Below are 15,068 nucleotides of genomic sequence, written 5' to 3' on the forward strand. Positions count from 1 at the left end.
GAGTTCTTGGTAAAAAAAAGTCCAATTCATTTCTCCCATAGACTGGAAGCAATGAAATAAAAGCGAGGTCTTGGGTTGAATGCAGCATACAGCATGTTGTTTTGAGAGCTCTTGTCCTACAGATCACAAAGGAGCTGATTTCATCATTGTTAAAGAGCGAAAACCCATTATTCCCCTGGGTGCTTTTGCTGGAAATGAGCATCGATGGTGGCAGTTGCTCAACGCTCTCGTGCTTTCAAACTGCTGTCGGCAGTCAGACTCATAATCATGGTCAGCCACATGATAGTTATTATAGCCATGGAAACATTGCATTGCATTATTCTTTTCAACTCTTTTTTATACATTGAACCTGAGTATAAAAGTCAGTTAAAGTGATGGTTCAGATCTTTTGAAGTGGGGTTGTATGAGGTACTTATCCATAGTCAGTGTATGACCTACAGTAGATGACGGTCGGCACGCTCCCAGTTTGGAGAAACTGAATGTGGATGGGGCAGCAGAAAAACTTATTTTAGCCACCTAAAAGAAAGGCCCACATTAAAAAAAATTTATATCAGTTTAAGTGCACACTATATTTTATGTCCAAATCCAAGCTAACCCTTTAAAACACCAAAGTCACACAATAACATAAACTAAGCAGCGGTAGACCAGCAACTCCCATGTACTGCAAGGTAAAATTACTGTTTTTGTCAATGGAGTCTGGTGGCTTTGAAGAGAGCAGATAAAGGCTTCAGTTCCCGTCAGAAAGGGCTGAGGTAAAGGTAAAGTGGTGAAAATATTTCAAATATAGCGTACACTTAAACTGATATCGATTTCTTTAGGTGTCTAAAATACATTTTGCTGCCGGCCTCGTCCACAGCAGTACATTACTTTGCTCCTGTGCTGGTACTCCTGTCTGCTTCTCCAAACTGGGGGCGTGCCGACCATTTACTGTAGGTAATACATTGACTATGGATAAGCCTCATGGACCTCATACAACCCCACTTCAAAAATCTGAACTATTCAGTGTATCTATGAACAAAAAGCTTTAAATGTTAAGGAATGCTCACTTCCTGTTTCTACCGCTGAGAAATATCCTCGTGTATGTTTTCTAAGAAAAGTGATGACTATACCAGGAACAGCATGGCCGTGTAGGTAAAATGGACAAATAGGCTTTATCCACTCCTTTTCAAAAGGGCCATTCTTCCTCTCTTATTGAGACCTTGTCCTCAGGTAACCCCTCTGTAGTTGTACATTGAGTTTATTAGCTTAAGCAGCACAAGCAACAACAACAGCCGTGTATTAATTCACAAGCCTCTTGGCCATTTGACCTGCTAATGGGGCAAGTAAGGAAGTAGTGAGGGAGCTTTATACCGAGGCGTGAATAAATCGATGTTAAATGTTTCTTAATGTTTACCGTGGCATAAGTCAGGAAAGAATGTGTTTGTGTCGGCACTTTTGCTAATTTTCAAAGCAGATTTGTTGTGGAAATCGGTAACCGCTTCAGAAAACCTCAAGTGTTTATTTTAATACAATAAGCTATTTAAAATAATCTTCAATTGCTGTAGCACTTTTTAAAATGAAACCACTGTATGGTTAAATGGAGATGCCCTAACAAATTAAGTCTAGATTTATTTGTTATGACGTTTTATTAATTCTGTTATTCTGATTTAAAGATGCAGTTGGTAACTTTTTTGTACTCAGTGACAGACTTTTGCGTTTTGCTGCAGTCCACCCAAAAATGTATTCAGGGCGATGCAAGACCAAGGGCTTACGCTCCGCGTCAGGGTTTACTTCACAACAATGACCGGCACAATGTACATTATCCCTTACTTATCACTATGCTTTGCTAACTACTGAAGGTATACTGAATGTATACACATGCTGCTTTTGCCTTTTAATGATTATAAGAACAGTGTTGTTCCTTAATTTCATTGTCTTCTGTCTCGATCGCCAGGTGATGGTGGTTCACTTTTACATTGTGATCTGTAGGCTTTAGCTTCTATGTTTATCTTTTTTAACCTGTTTTTCGCTGCTGAATCAGTTTAACATCCTGATATATCCTTTAAACGCATATTGTAGACACTTCTGTCTGCTTCTCTCTGAAATCGCTTTTTCGTTTCTCCGAAAATTAGATGATAATTATTTGGGTAGTGTAGTTAGTGATAGTGGCGGCTCCGTGGCAGCTCAACGGAGTAGCTGTGGGGGGCGGGGCTTAGATATTGTCTTTTATTCCACGCATTCTTCCTCCTATCCAAACCGGGCGCCTACATCACCCACAATGCAACTCAACTGCAGACAGTTTGGTTGGATATTTGAGTGTGTTATGCTAGTAGCGGCTAATGTATCCTCAAACAGAGATGAGGAGCGGGCTACAGAGGTCTGCTAAGATCCCCCATACTTGTGTTCATTTTCAAACTTGTCGTCTTCAGACCCTACCGACACTGACTCAAGTCACGTGAGGCAATTTATCAGATATTGCACAGCTGATCATGTGTCACACAGCTGCAGGCAGGATTTCTCCTCAATTGAATTAAATGCCAGGATGTAATTTCATTTTAGCGTGACAGTTCATCACATGGGACATGATGTACTTTTTACACCAAAACAACTTGAGAGAAAAAAAAAGCAACTACTATCAGTTGTTTTGTTCCGTCTTGTACTCTCTGTCCTCTGTTTGGACCCATAACGGCGAGCAAGGCCACGCACGCCTGCAGCAGCGCCACCGTGAAGCTGCAACAGTTGCTGGCTTGATCTCCAGCGGCGGCGTGTCGGGCCGTGAGGACAGACGTAAAGAGATCCGTCGCAGCGGTGCCAGCCTCGTAACCTCTCCCTTTACATCAGTAAGACCAAGCAGGTGGTGGGGGATTACAGGCGAGCATTCCTCAATTAACAGAGGCAGAAAGACAAAGTCAGCGCTTTTAAGTTCCTCAGTCTGCACAATATAGAAAACCTGTCATGGGATCTACACCCAGGAACTGTGGGTAAGATGACACAGCTTGTCTAAAGCAGCTTAGGAAGTTTGGCTCAGGCCAACAGAGACTCAGGAAGTTCTACAGCTGGGGCACGGAGAACGTCCTCCTCAGTGGCTGCATCACTACTTTCTAGGACAGTACCACTGCCTAAAACCACAAGCACCTTCTTCTGGCTGGTTCTCTTTCTGATTGGACCCTGTTGGTGAATGTACAGGAGAGATGTGACCGTCAGGATTTAAGTACATGGCATTACTATTACATTTGACTTCAGAGAAGTGACCCAAGTCACTTTACTTTGACAAGTAAAGTGACTAGGGCTGTCAAAGTTGACACGATAATAACGCGTTAACGCAAATTCGTTTTAACGCTACTAATTTCTTTCACACATTGATGCAATTCGATCTTTCGGAGGTTGTAGCGGACCCACGAGTCTCCCCCTTACAGACATGCCAACTTTATGATAATCACATGCAGTTTGGGGCAAGTCATAGTCAAGTCAACACTGACACACTGACAGCTGTTGTTGCCTGAACAATATTTGTCATTGTTTTGTGTTGTTAATTGATTGATCCAATAATAAATATATACATACATTTGCACAAAGCAAGCAGATTTGCCCACTCCCGTGTTGATAAGAATATTAAATACTTGACAAATCTCCCTTTAAGGTACATTTTGAACAGACAAAAAGTGTGTGATTAATTTGCGATTAATAGAGATTAAATATTTGATTAGATTGACAGGCTTAATTTTTGTAATATAGTGGTCCAAGGATAGAACCCTGGGGAACTCCCTTTGTAATGGGGGGAAAGAAGACTGAATATTACCTATTTTGACACACTGCGACCTATTAGTGGAGACCATTTGTGCCAAAAAGTTCCCTTCATCCCCAGAGGATATTTAAAATGATTAATAAATTCCACACCGTGAGCATCAACAGGCAGATGACAGCCAGGAGTGCAAGCTGAGCATGCTGCTGAAACTCCCCATTGCACGCCCAAATGTGGGAATTGGTCCGGAAATATGGATTTTACTATAGCGCATGGCATCACTCTCCTGCGACCAACTGTTACCGTGTAACGGCGGCATCACGATTTTCACTCTTGATGGAAAAGAGCATCTCCTAAACCCCAGTTATCTAAATGTAAAAGCAGCAGCTTCCTTTAAAACAAACATTTTCAATGCTGTTTCCTCCTGTTCAGTCAGCGAGGCATCTGACAGATAGCTGACACTGGGGAATTTACCTTGAGATGTTGCTAAAACTGTTAGCGCTTTGATGAGGCCTGACAAAAGAGTGATATTGTCAGTGACAATGGAGGAGATGGTAGCGGAAGTGAGGGGAGGAGAGGAAATAAAGGAGCGGTATGAAAGGAGATGACGAAGGGAGAGAAGATAAATCCAAAATGAAATATTCACCATTTAAATACAATGTGACACTTTCAGTTGGAGCTAAGCTAAATATAAATGTTTAATATATAAGTATCATGTCTTCAAAAATGTAGGTTAATGTACATTTGCACAACTGTAACTATAGATCACCAACAATAATCACCCTTTCTCGGTCTCTCTTTCTAACATCAATGTTGTTCCTTTCGCATATTAATTGCCTCTTCTTTGTCATTCTTTTTGATAGTTGTTAAGTTACTGTCAATAAAACTATACACTTCCTGTTTGGTTGGCATAATCCCCTCCCGGTTTAACATCGATCGTGAAAACAGCAAAGTAGAGGCGACTGGGTTTAAAGCTAGGGTTGGTAATGTTCATCAAAAAACATTTTTTGTTATATTTGTTTAAATTCTCATTACATCCCAGCAGCAATCAATAAATCAAATGCTCTGACAAAAAAATTAAAGAAAAAAAACGGTATCTGTGGCTCTCGCAGTTCTGCAAAAAGCCTGTCCAGAGGCAGGCTCTTGTGACCACGCCCCCTTTTGGGGTAAAACAATCTAGTGTCCCTCATAGACGGTAACGGAGTAAAGAGAAGAAGTTGTAACATGTTTCCAAACCTCTGCAGTAATACAGTCATACCTATAGATCAAACAGTTGGCTATTAACAGGTTTGTTTATGTACAGACAACACTTTTCCTAACGTGATTCAATCAAATATATATAGAAGTCTGATTAAGCATTATCTGGCCACTGTGTTGGACAGGGGAAGACTAAAGAGACATGACAGCGATCAACCTTCATTTATTAAGGTATCTTGAACGCTCAGGTTCAGGCAAGATCGCAAAATGTGTATAAAACAAATGTTTGTATAAGAAGAGATGAATGCGTACAAACTTGTCAAAATTACAATCCAAACATACGTCAAACTGCAGTGAAGTTTACGGGATCTTCAATTTTCTTTCCCACCAAAAGGGGGCGCGGCCTTGACTTTTTGTGAAGTACCCGTATGTGCCGGTTTATTGTATAATGATAATTTTGGTGGAGTGGCTTTGGAGGGAAGCCTAAAGGGATGGGCTGTCAGTGTTGCGACTTTCTAGCTAGATTTAGGGACTTTTGGAGCTATCGCTGCTAGCTGCTTTCATTGGAAAAGAGTTTGCAACACTTTGCTGCCCTGACAGAAAAGTCAGGGCAGCAAAGTGGCGAGTATGACTCCACTCATGATGATGTTGTTGTATTGATAGGAATTGTGTTGTGGAAATGTACATTCTTTTAAATTATCATATGAGCAGTTATAGTACAAATAAGTCCAACCCCCTTTGATGTTTTTACCCAGCCTTTATTAGCCACCAGCCTTTCGTTGCTAGAATTGACAGTATTTGAGGATGCTGTGTAGCTTGTATGCCTGAGATGAACCCTGCTAGTGTTCACTGAACGACACTCATGTAACACTTCACGTTAGTTTTGAATCCAGCGTGTAACTGTGGCCTTCACAATAACTGCTTATGATTAGCTACACTTGGAGGGAACTGAGATCATAGGACACTCTAATTCAATTGATGAGATATCAAGCATCTCTGTGTCCTCATAAGACTTCACTCAGCTGTACTGGGGGCGGGGGGTGAGAGGAGGAGACCGCATCAGCCTGCTGTTACGTAATCTAGTTAGCATTAAAGCTTAAGTGAGTTTGTATGCAACTTTCTTTTTTTTTTCTCCTGGGGACGAAATTAAAAGAACAAGAATAGAACGGAGTAAGATTGTCAAAACAATATGCCATGTGACGGAGACGGAGAGATAGAAGAATAGAGAAAGACAAATTTAGGAGAAGAAGGATACAAATCAATACAGAAAGAGTGAGGCCAGGAAGTGATGGAGAGCGAGAGGGGTAGTACAAGGTTGCACGAAAAGGTGTATTGTGATGACAGCGAGCGTGTCACCGAGGGGAGGAACTACACATGAATGCCCAGACAGACAGACGGAGAGGGAGGGAGACGGGGTGAGCTGGATGAGAGCAACTAGAAGGGAGGGAGAGAAAGAGGGACGGAGGGGGGGGGAAATAAACAGAGTAGCCGTTCCTTCCCAGCAGCCAGTCTGAGGCAGAGAGCCACTGTTGCCTCAGAGACCTCAGCTGATAGCAACAGCTCGAGGCTCTGCTCAACTCTACTGTACTTCACTGGGATGGACTTGAGCGCCCGGGTCACCGGGAGGTTGGTTGAGCGCGGCGGTGGCCGGGGATTTAAGGACCTCCTCTTAGAGGTTTATAGATCAACGAAAAGCTGCCGTTAGCCACTCAGACTTCTGCTTTTGAAGAACTGGTGGAACACAAAACAGTCTGCACACGTGTGCCGACTCAACTACTGGGAGGCTGAAACAGTTGAAATTGAGCTGCTGGATTCTCTTCTTCTGATATTTCTTGCCAATTGAGCAGCATGCATATCTTACAGCCGTACTGCATCAACAGGTTGGTGTGAATGTATTTCTGTGCTGAAAGTGGGTGTGTGTGCTGCCGCTCCAGCATGTTTACAACAGATAAAGTAAGTAACGTGTCTGTGTGTGTTGAGTTAAGAAAAGGCTGGCCTCTGTGTCACTGTATTATTGTCCTTGCTGACAAATGTTAGTTCATAACAGTAGCACACAAATTGGATTTCTAAACGATTGTCACATAATCAAATAACATTTCTGGAATCCTTAAATAGAGCATGATTATTGTAGTACTTTTCATGAACTCATTTTGTTGCTATTTTTATTATTTTTTTGTCATTAGTACTGAAACTAACCTAAAAGTACACTATGTTCATTTGGTGAGGTTTCTGATAATGTGGTGCCTCACCAGTAGAGTAGGAGGGTCTGTAGCCTGACAACCAGCTGGTGTAAATGTGCCTTGTATGGGAGGTGATACCAGTTGTTAATGCATATTAGTGATTCTCTAAACCACAATAACTTAACAGTGAAGCTTTTGTCGAAGCCACCACACCACAGTATCATCCAGCTGACGATCTTTCAGCTGATGTGATGCCCCCAGGATGGAGCAATAGACTGGTGCTACCATGTGTTCCCAGGGTGGTGGGGTATTTAAGGCCTCTATTTGTCTGGTTTTAATGTAATTATAGTACGGCTGTCAATCGATTCAATTATTTAATCGCAATTAATCGCATGATTGTCCATAGTTAGTCGAGATTGATTACAAATTAATCGCACATTTTCTATCTTCAAAATGTACCTTAAAGGGAGATTTGCCAAGTATTTTATCAACATAGGAGTGGGCAAATATATTGCTTTATGCAAATGTATGTACATGTTTATTATTGGAAATCATTTTAATACACAAAACAATGACAAATATTGTCCAGAAACCCTCACAGGTACTGCATTTAGCATTAAAAAAATGCTTACATCATAACATGGTAAACTCAAGCCCGACAGGCAACAACAGCTGTCAGTGTGTCAGTGTGCTGACTTGACTATGACTTGCCCCAAACTGCATGTGATTATCATAAAGTGGGCATGTCTGTAAAGGGGAGACTCGTGGGTACCCATAGAACCCATTTTCATTCACATATCTCGAGGTCAGACATCAAGGGACCCCTTTGAAAATCGCCATGGCAGTTTTTCCTCGCCAAAATTCAGCGTGACTTTGGAGCGTTATCTAGCCTCCTTCCTTAGGTTTTTATAGTTTCATATGATGCCAGTATCTACGTATCTACATATCTAAATATCTACACTACCTTCCCACAGCAAAGCAGCAGACTGACAAAGTTAGCAACTAGCAGTTGAGCATAGTGGAGCATTTAGCAGCTAAAGAGTCAGATATTTCCTTGTAGAGTTGGTGGAGACCAAAATGGAGCAAAAAAGTAAGAGTAAATACTGGACTGGATGTGTCAGATGGACATAAACTACATTTCAATAGACTGCCAAAGAAATAAGTCCAAAACACAGAAATTAGTTAGATATTAGTACTCCCGGTTCCCTCGTCTTGAAGTCAGGTTTTTTTAATGGGTTTTTAGTTAGATGCCTGAAATAATGTCTGTGGTTAACACAAGCTTAAGAGATTTTAATCTTTCGTTCTATGACATAAAATACATCCATTAATAGTCCACTCCTTCATTTTATGTGTCTTAAGAAAGGCGGTTGCTAACAAGTGGCTAAATGAGACTCGTCCACCTTTACAGCCTTGTTGTGTTTATACTCGCACTCACGCGACCGTGGTGTAGTTCGTTTATGGCCTAACGTTAGCTTTTTACTTCTGGCGATTGCATTCATGCTTCAAAAATCATAAAAGTGGTGTTTATTTAAGATTATCTTGCTAAATAAAACAGGTAAATATCATAAACGTGTGTTTGCCACAGAGCTTATTTTCTGCAATAATCCAAAACCCAATGGAAAAATCCCATTGGCTTTTTGTCAAAGGAACCAGGGCGATGCTAACTTCCTGGTTGGCCTACAAAAATACGTCATCCCTGGAGCACTCTATGTCATGCCAATGTTTCTGATTCTTCTTCGGGTGTAAATAAGCAACTGTTTGCTAGCACGTTCACCATAAAAAAAAGTGCTAAATTGATAATATGTCAGATGTTGTGTTTTCAGCCGGTTCTGCTGCCCCCTAGTGGTACGAATGAATTAATGCCGTTTTAAATTGCACAGAGCACATTGTCTCGCAGTTTTTAAAGATGTGTTCCCACTGTAGATCCTAGTATTATAGTGTTTTTCGTGCACACAATATGTCTGTTTTGACTCGTGGTGCACAGCCAAAGAATCATTTCAATTGGTGTGTCTGCATAAATGGACACTAGACTTCCAGTGTTTACACCCCACCACCACCATCCAATGAATTTGATTAATTACCTCATGTTGTGGAAACACTGTCACAAGCGTCATAAAATTAAATTGATTGAATTAATAGCGGCAGAAATGATAATGTGGGGTTTCTGTTACAGTAGCTCACCTCACAGCAGTAATCAGAGACCAGAGCAGACAGTTTCCCACCATGTTACTGCCTGGCCATGTGCACAGCAATAGAATTAATAAGTTTGCTCGACCGTGAAGAGCACCAAGAACAGAAACAGAGACGTCAGAGGTTCTTTTTTTTAATTTTTGGATGTGAAGAGGAAAGTGGATTTGACAGCCAGAGAGGAATGGAGGGAGGAAGGAGAGCGAGAACAGAGAGAATACTGCTGATGGAAGTTTAGGGAGGAGAGGAGAGGGGAAAACAGAAATGTTTGGGAGGAAATAAGGAAAGTTGAAGGAGCGTATAGTAAGAAATGGGGAGTAGCCAAAGTGGGAGGGACAGAGAAAGAGATTTTATGGAGGAGAGAAGGGAAATGGGAAAGGATGGGGGTGTGGAGCAAACAGCCAGACATGGGGATAGACAGATAAAAGGGAGGGAGAGAGGACGGTAATCCAAATCTGCTGCCAGGAGCAAATGCAGACTCCATCCTGTGAGAGTGAGAAAAGAGGAAGGATAGGGAATTATAGAAAGAGATAGGACGTGGGGAAGAGATGAGTGAAGGAATTATCTATATCCTGGTGTGTGTGTGTCTCCATATATGCGGAGTATGTGCGAACATGTCCTGGTATGGGTATGATTCATTCATTCATTTGTTTCTGAGTATTCAAAACAGACAGTGAGAGCACAAGATGTGCTAGGTTTTAAATAACCTCTGTATATTCATATTTTTAAAATTGGATATGTGATTGAAAGTGAAAACAATATATAGTTTTCAGGCACAAGTAAAAAGCAAAAGCGAAGACGGCAGCAGAGAAAGAAGAGATCATATGGAAAGAGAATACTGACTCAGACATCTCGCTGGTCCAGCTGTTTAGGGGCGACTAATGTTCAGCCAAGCGGACTTTAGCTAAGCATGCCACCAGCTAGTTCACAAAACATCTGACACAAGACCATTCCATCCTTTTTGTTGGTTGTTAGTGTAGAAAAGGCTGCTGTTAAACTATGGACCAAGATTGTCTATAAGCGGTTAGTCACATACAGCAGGCGACTACTAAACTTAAAGCAGCGGTAGGCAGGTTGGAGCAAATATGATTTAAAAAAAGTTATTTTTATAAAACGGTCGCTATATCCTGTCAGTAGTGCATGAGACAGGTAATCTGCAAGATTTCACAGACCGGAGGAAAACAACCAATCAGAGCCGAGCTGGAGCCTTGCCGTCTCTGAGCAGCTGTCAATCACTCGCAAAATCCAAATCAAACGGTCAAACAAGGCAGCGCTGATCAAATATGAATCAATATTATGTCTCCTCAAATGTTTTCAGAAACATCTTGTAGTGTACTGTTTAGCTGTAAATGAGACAGTTTGTGACTCAGCAGTTGTTGTTGTTGAAACTAGTTGAGGAAATGCCAAGCACCGCCCACCAGCAGGAGCAAACTTTCTCATTTTACAGCTAAACAGCACACTACAAGATGTTTCTGAAAACATTTAAGGGCGAGAAATAAGCATTACAGTTACAGAATATTGATTCATATTTGATCAGCGCTGCCTAGTTTGACCGCTTGATCGGAGTTCGCGAGTGATTGACAGCTGGCTCCGTTGAATGAACAATGAAATGACCTGTGATTGGTCAAAGTCTCCCGTCACGGGCTAGATTTTCTAAAGCCTGAAAACAGAGCCATGAGGAGGAGCAGAAGTGTAGTTTTCTCTCAGAACACTTGAATTACAATATGCTGAAAGGTTACTATGGATTTTTTTGCAAAATGATGCCAAAAACATTCTGCCTACTGCCGCTTTAAATCAGCCACTGGTCAGTAGCATATTGCATTGGTTGCAGAATGAGACAAGAATTGGTTAGCTTAAAGCTGCATTAATCAGCATTTTTGTACAAAGAATGGTTGTAATATTCTAGTGACGAATCCACAGAGAATTATCACCCAACTCTGCAGCTCTACGTAGCTCTGTGTAGCGTTTTAGCTTCTTTTAGCTCATTGTTTTCGTTCGTCAGTGTTGTGTTTACAGCTTGTTGTGCTGCCCCCAAGTGGCCAAACAATCAATTGATGCAGCTTTAAGTTTCAGTTCAGTTTAGTTGCTTTAACGAGATAATTGAAAACTTTTTTTTCTCTGTGCTATCTTTTTCCTGACATGAAAACACGGAGACAGTAGTGAAATGTACATGTTTGATAGAGGAACTTATGATTGTATTAATTATACAATTGAATGACTTAAATGATTGATTGTTAAAGTTAACGTTTCCTGCTTCTAACTTGTGAGGATTTGCTGCTTCTTGTCTGTTTTGCATCATTGCAAATTATATACACTATGTGTTGCAAATAAACACCTTTGGCTGTGAGAACTTTCAGTGTTTAATTACATTTTTTGGGTGGGGTTCGGCGGTGGATTAACAGATACAATGTTTTCCCGTTGTAACATTGTTCGCTCTTTTCTTTCTCCCTCACCCCCATCTTCTTCCACTACCCCCCCTCCCTCCCAGGTGGCCAGATGTGCCGAAGAGAAAGAGTAAGAACAGCCAGTGTTCGGTGAAGAGCGTGTCTGGTAAGGATTTATCATCTCCGCCTTCTCCTCTTTGTGTTTTTGTCACCTCCAAACAAGCAAGTGAACACAATTCAAGGTCTCTTTTAAGACGCTCGGTCTTTTGATGTGCTGGAAGATTTGGCCAGTGTTCGGTGTAGCCCATCACTACGCAGAGGGCTCCCCTGGGCTCTCAATGGGGTCCTAGGTGTCATTACTATGATAATCTCCTCCCCATCATTTTATATTTATATTATTTTCCTTCAGAGGCTTTGTTGAGCACAAATTAGCTCACCCAGGTGACCAAAACATGAGCTTAAGAGATTTGTTGGAGTAGAGCTGTAGACAGGCCTCTTAAGGTACAGGACCAAGTACAGAACTGGGACCAAAATGAATGTGATTTACAGTTTTAAACATCATTTAGCACTCATATTTACCCATACATGACCAACAATTGTAACAAATCCTGCATGCTTAATTAAAGATGTAAAATTCCTCTCGTTAAAGGACCTATCAGTATTTTTGAACACTATTAAATACAGATGTTTTTACGTACTAAACATTATTATGTGACATATAGCTGATGAATCAGCATTTTTTGAGTGTCACCCATAGAAACAGAATAGGGAAAGGTAATCCCGGAGCATTCTGGGACGCGCAGCCATTTTTTGGAGGGTAGTGTACAGTAGACTCATTATCTGTCACCGGTCTATTCATCTGTCATCTGTCAATCGTTCATCATCAGAAATGTATAAAGTACTTGCAGAAGACAAATGCCCATCACACATGTGAGCATACATGACACAAAGATTTATCCTATGTACATCTGCCCCATTGTTCATTCTTTAAAAGTTAAAAGTATTTTAATTCTTGTATTTATTTTTTTAGACGTATTCTTATTATACCGTTTTTTTAAGTACATTTTATTTCTTTGAAATAAATACAATACACCTTTATGAGTATTTCCTTGAATTAATTAATTGTTTTTTTTAATGTGGCATGGAAAATTCATGTTACATGAAAAATATATATAAAATTATATAAAAAAAACTTTAAAAGTATAATTATTTGATTTTAAATTTAATTATGACACAATCTATGCAAATTTAAAAAGGAAATAAATATGACAAAGTATTGTATTTCAAATTTCTGTTTCAATAAAGCATTTTATGTCTTCCATATAATAGTGATAAGTGCAGACAAAAAGACAGATTGCTAAGATTGCAACAGCAGTCATTTGCACCCATTCGTCTGAAGAAATATACTAACAAGTCACTCTTAGTATTTAAAATAAATAAATAAATTAAATATCTGTAATTATTACATTTGCATTTAGGAGTAAAAGTGAAAGATTTTTCTTGTATCTTTCACTGAGGTCCAAAATTCAAATTTTAACACCTTGATAAATACAGTTGCAGCTTTTTAAGTAAAAATGAGGGCAGACAGGAGTTCTTTTAGATGTCTAACTCTGCACTATGGGTCTACTTTCACTGTGGCTTCGGTATAGTACGAGAAGAGACACTCGATAAATTCCCTTCTCTGGAGTGCTCTTAGCACTTTGGTTTTCATGCGTGTGTTTGTGACACTGTAAATGACTGTGATTAGGTGGCTGGGTCATTCGTCTGTCAAAGTGGGTGTAGAGGTGAAGGGGTCTTGTCTAGAAGGGGAGTCCGCAAACTGCAAAATTTGATCTGAGATCTGCAAAAACTTGCAAAAACTATCGCGAGCCTCCCTGCCCGACGACCTATCCTAACCTTAACTATTCAAGGTCAGTGCCTAACCTTAACAATCTTTCAAAAAGTTTCCCCAGTTTGCGGGCTCCCTTCTAGCCGCTACCAGGTGAAGGGGGGTGCTTAGGCATTTCAATGAATGCATAAGTCTGTGCTCTTCAAAAAACTCTAAGGTAGGCAGTTCATTTGAGAAGAAAGTCCCATCTGAGCATGCCCAGATGACTGTCAGTCCTTGTGCAATAAGATGACAGCCTAGAGAGTAGAGTTCCATACATATTGTGAGTTAAAAGGATCAAGGGGCGAAGCAGGCAAAGATTTCACCTCTCAAGAGAAAAGAAGAAAAGTCAAGATGAAAAGCATATTTTATGAATTCTGGGAATGTGACTGTAAACCTCATAAGCTGGCTTGATATCATGTCTGTGTGTGTGGAAAAGCCTGCCAGTCTCAGATATGTTCAGGATCTGGATCACAGTCTCTTGGGGCCCTCTGCACAGGAGCTTCGTTGAGGCCCCTGTGATAACACTCAGCCCCCTCCTCCCTCTCCTCCACTCTTCCTTCCCCTCATCTCCTCCTCCTTGCTCTTCTTCTCTTCCTTTCCGTTGCCCCTCCCTCATCGCTCAAACCCTTCCCCCCCTTACCTCATCATCATCATCCTCACCGTCCGTCCAACCGGCCTCCTCCGCTCACACTCATTGTTCACCCTTCTCTCATTCCATCCTGTCTTCCTCTTCAACCTCCTCCTCCTCTCCTATAGCTCTTAGTGTCTCTGTTCCAGGGTACATCCCCAGCTACCTGGAGAAGGATGAGCCGTGCGTTGTGTGCGGGGACAAGGCGACCGGCTACCACTACCGCTGCATCACCTGCGAGGGTTGCAAGGTACAGTGCAACATCTTACTAAATGACCTTTGACACAGATTGTGTCACTGATTGTCCAGTCATAGCTTAGCAGTCTTTAGGCATGGCCTTTTTTTAGCCTTTCCGAAACCAAAAATACAAGAGCAAAAGTGTAAGAAATGGATTACACTGGATTAAGTTTATCTGCTCTAGCAAATGTTAGCATGCCTGGCTAACTGTCTACCAGAGGCATTTTATACTACATTATTTTAAGGGGTTATAGGTAGGGCTGCACAATTAATCAAAAATTTACCAAGATCGCAATATGGCGAACTGCAATTTTCAAATCACAGTATTTGTTAAAATCGCATTTGTTAAAGGTGAAATGTGTCAAAATGCCATTTTCAATTAAATATTGTGGTGCTGCAGAGATGTCCTGGTCTAAACATCATATTCTACAGACTTAAGACAACATCTTTGTTTGGTACAGATCCCTGCAAAAATCACACTATAATCGTTTTAATATGTTTTTCAATGAAAATGAGAATAATTATGTAAAAATGATCATTCTCTCTAATATCACAAAATCATATCACAATTCCAGTATCAGTCAAAAATAATCGCAATTAGATATTTTTTCAAAATTGTTCAGCCCAAGTTATACTTTTTTTTTTTTTTAAACGCAACATTCAT

At 40.7% G+C, this 15,068-nt stretch overlaps 2 protein-coding genes across 6 annotated transcripts in view; one reads left to right on the top strand and one right to left on the bottom strand.

The window, feature by feature from the left end:
* Nucleotides 1–15,068, top strand: part of LOC141780465 (thyroid hormone receptor alpha) — a 126,999-nt gene that overhangs the window by 90,726 nt on the left and 21,205 nt on the right. For 2 of the 5 annotated variants that reach the window (XM_074655712.1, XM_074655708.1), the window contains exons 6-7: nt 11,774–11,835; nt 14,296–14,417. In XM_074655712.1, coding sequence (XP_074511813.1) covers nt 11,774–11,835; nt 14,296–14,417 — 184 coding nt within the window. Of the gene's footprint in view, nt 1–6,409; nt 6,799–11,773; nt 11,836–14,295; nt 14,418–15,068 lie in introns of those variants that run through there. The other 3 variants (XM_074655710.1, XM_074655711.1, XM_074655709.1) reach the window with 3 other exon arrangements.
* LOC141780466 (dual specificity protein phosphatase 3-like) overlaps nt 1–15,068 on the bottom strand; it is a 61,736-nt gene that overhangs the window by 12,676 nt on the left and 33,992 nt on the right. The window lies entirely within an intron of this gene.

Source organism: Sebastes fasciatus, chromosome 13 (genome assembly GCF_043250625.1).
Source record: "Sebastes fasciatus isolate fSebFas1 chromosome 13, fSebFas1.pri, whole genome shotgun sequence".
NCBI lineage: Eukaryota > Metazoa > Chordata > Actinopteri > Perciformes > Sebastidae > Sebastes > Sebastes fasciatus.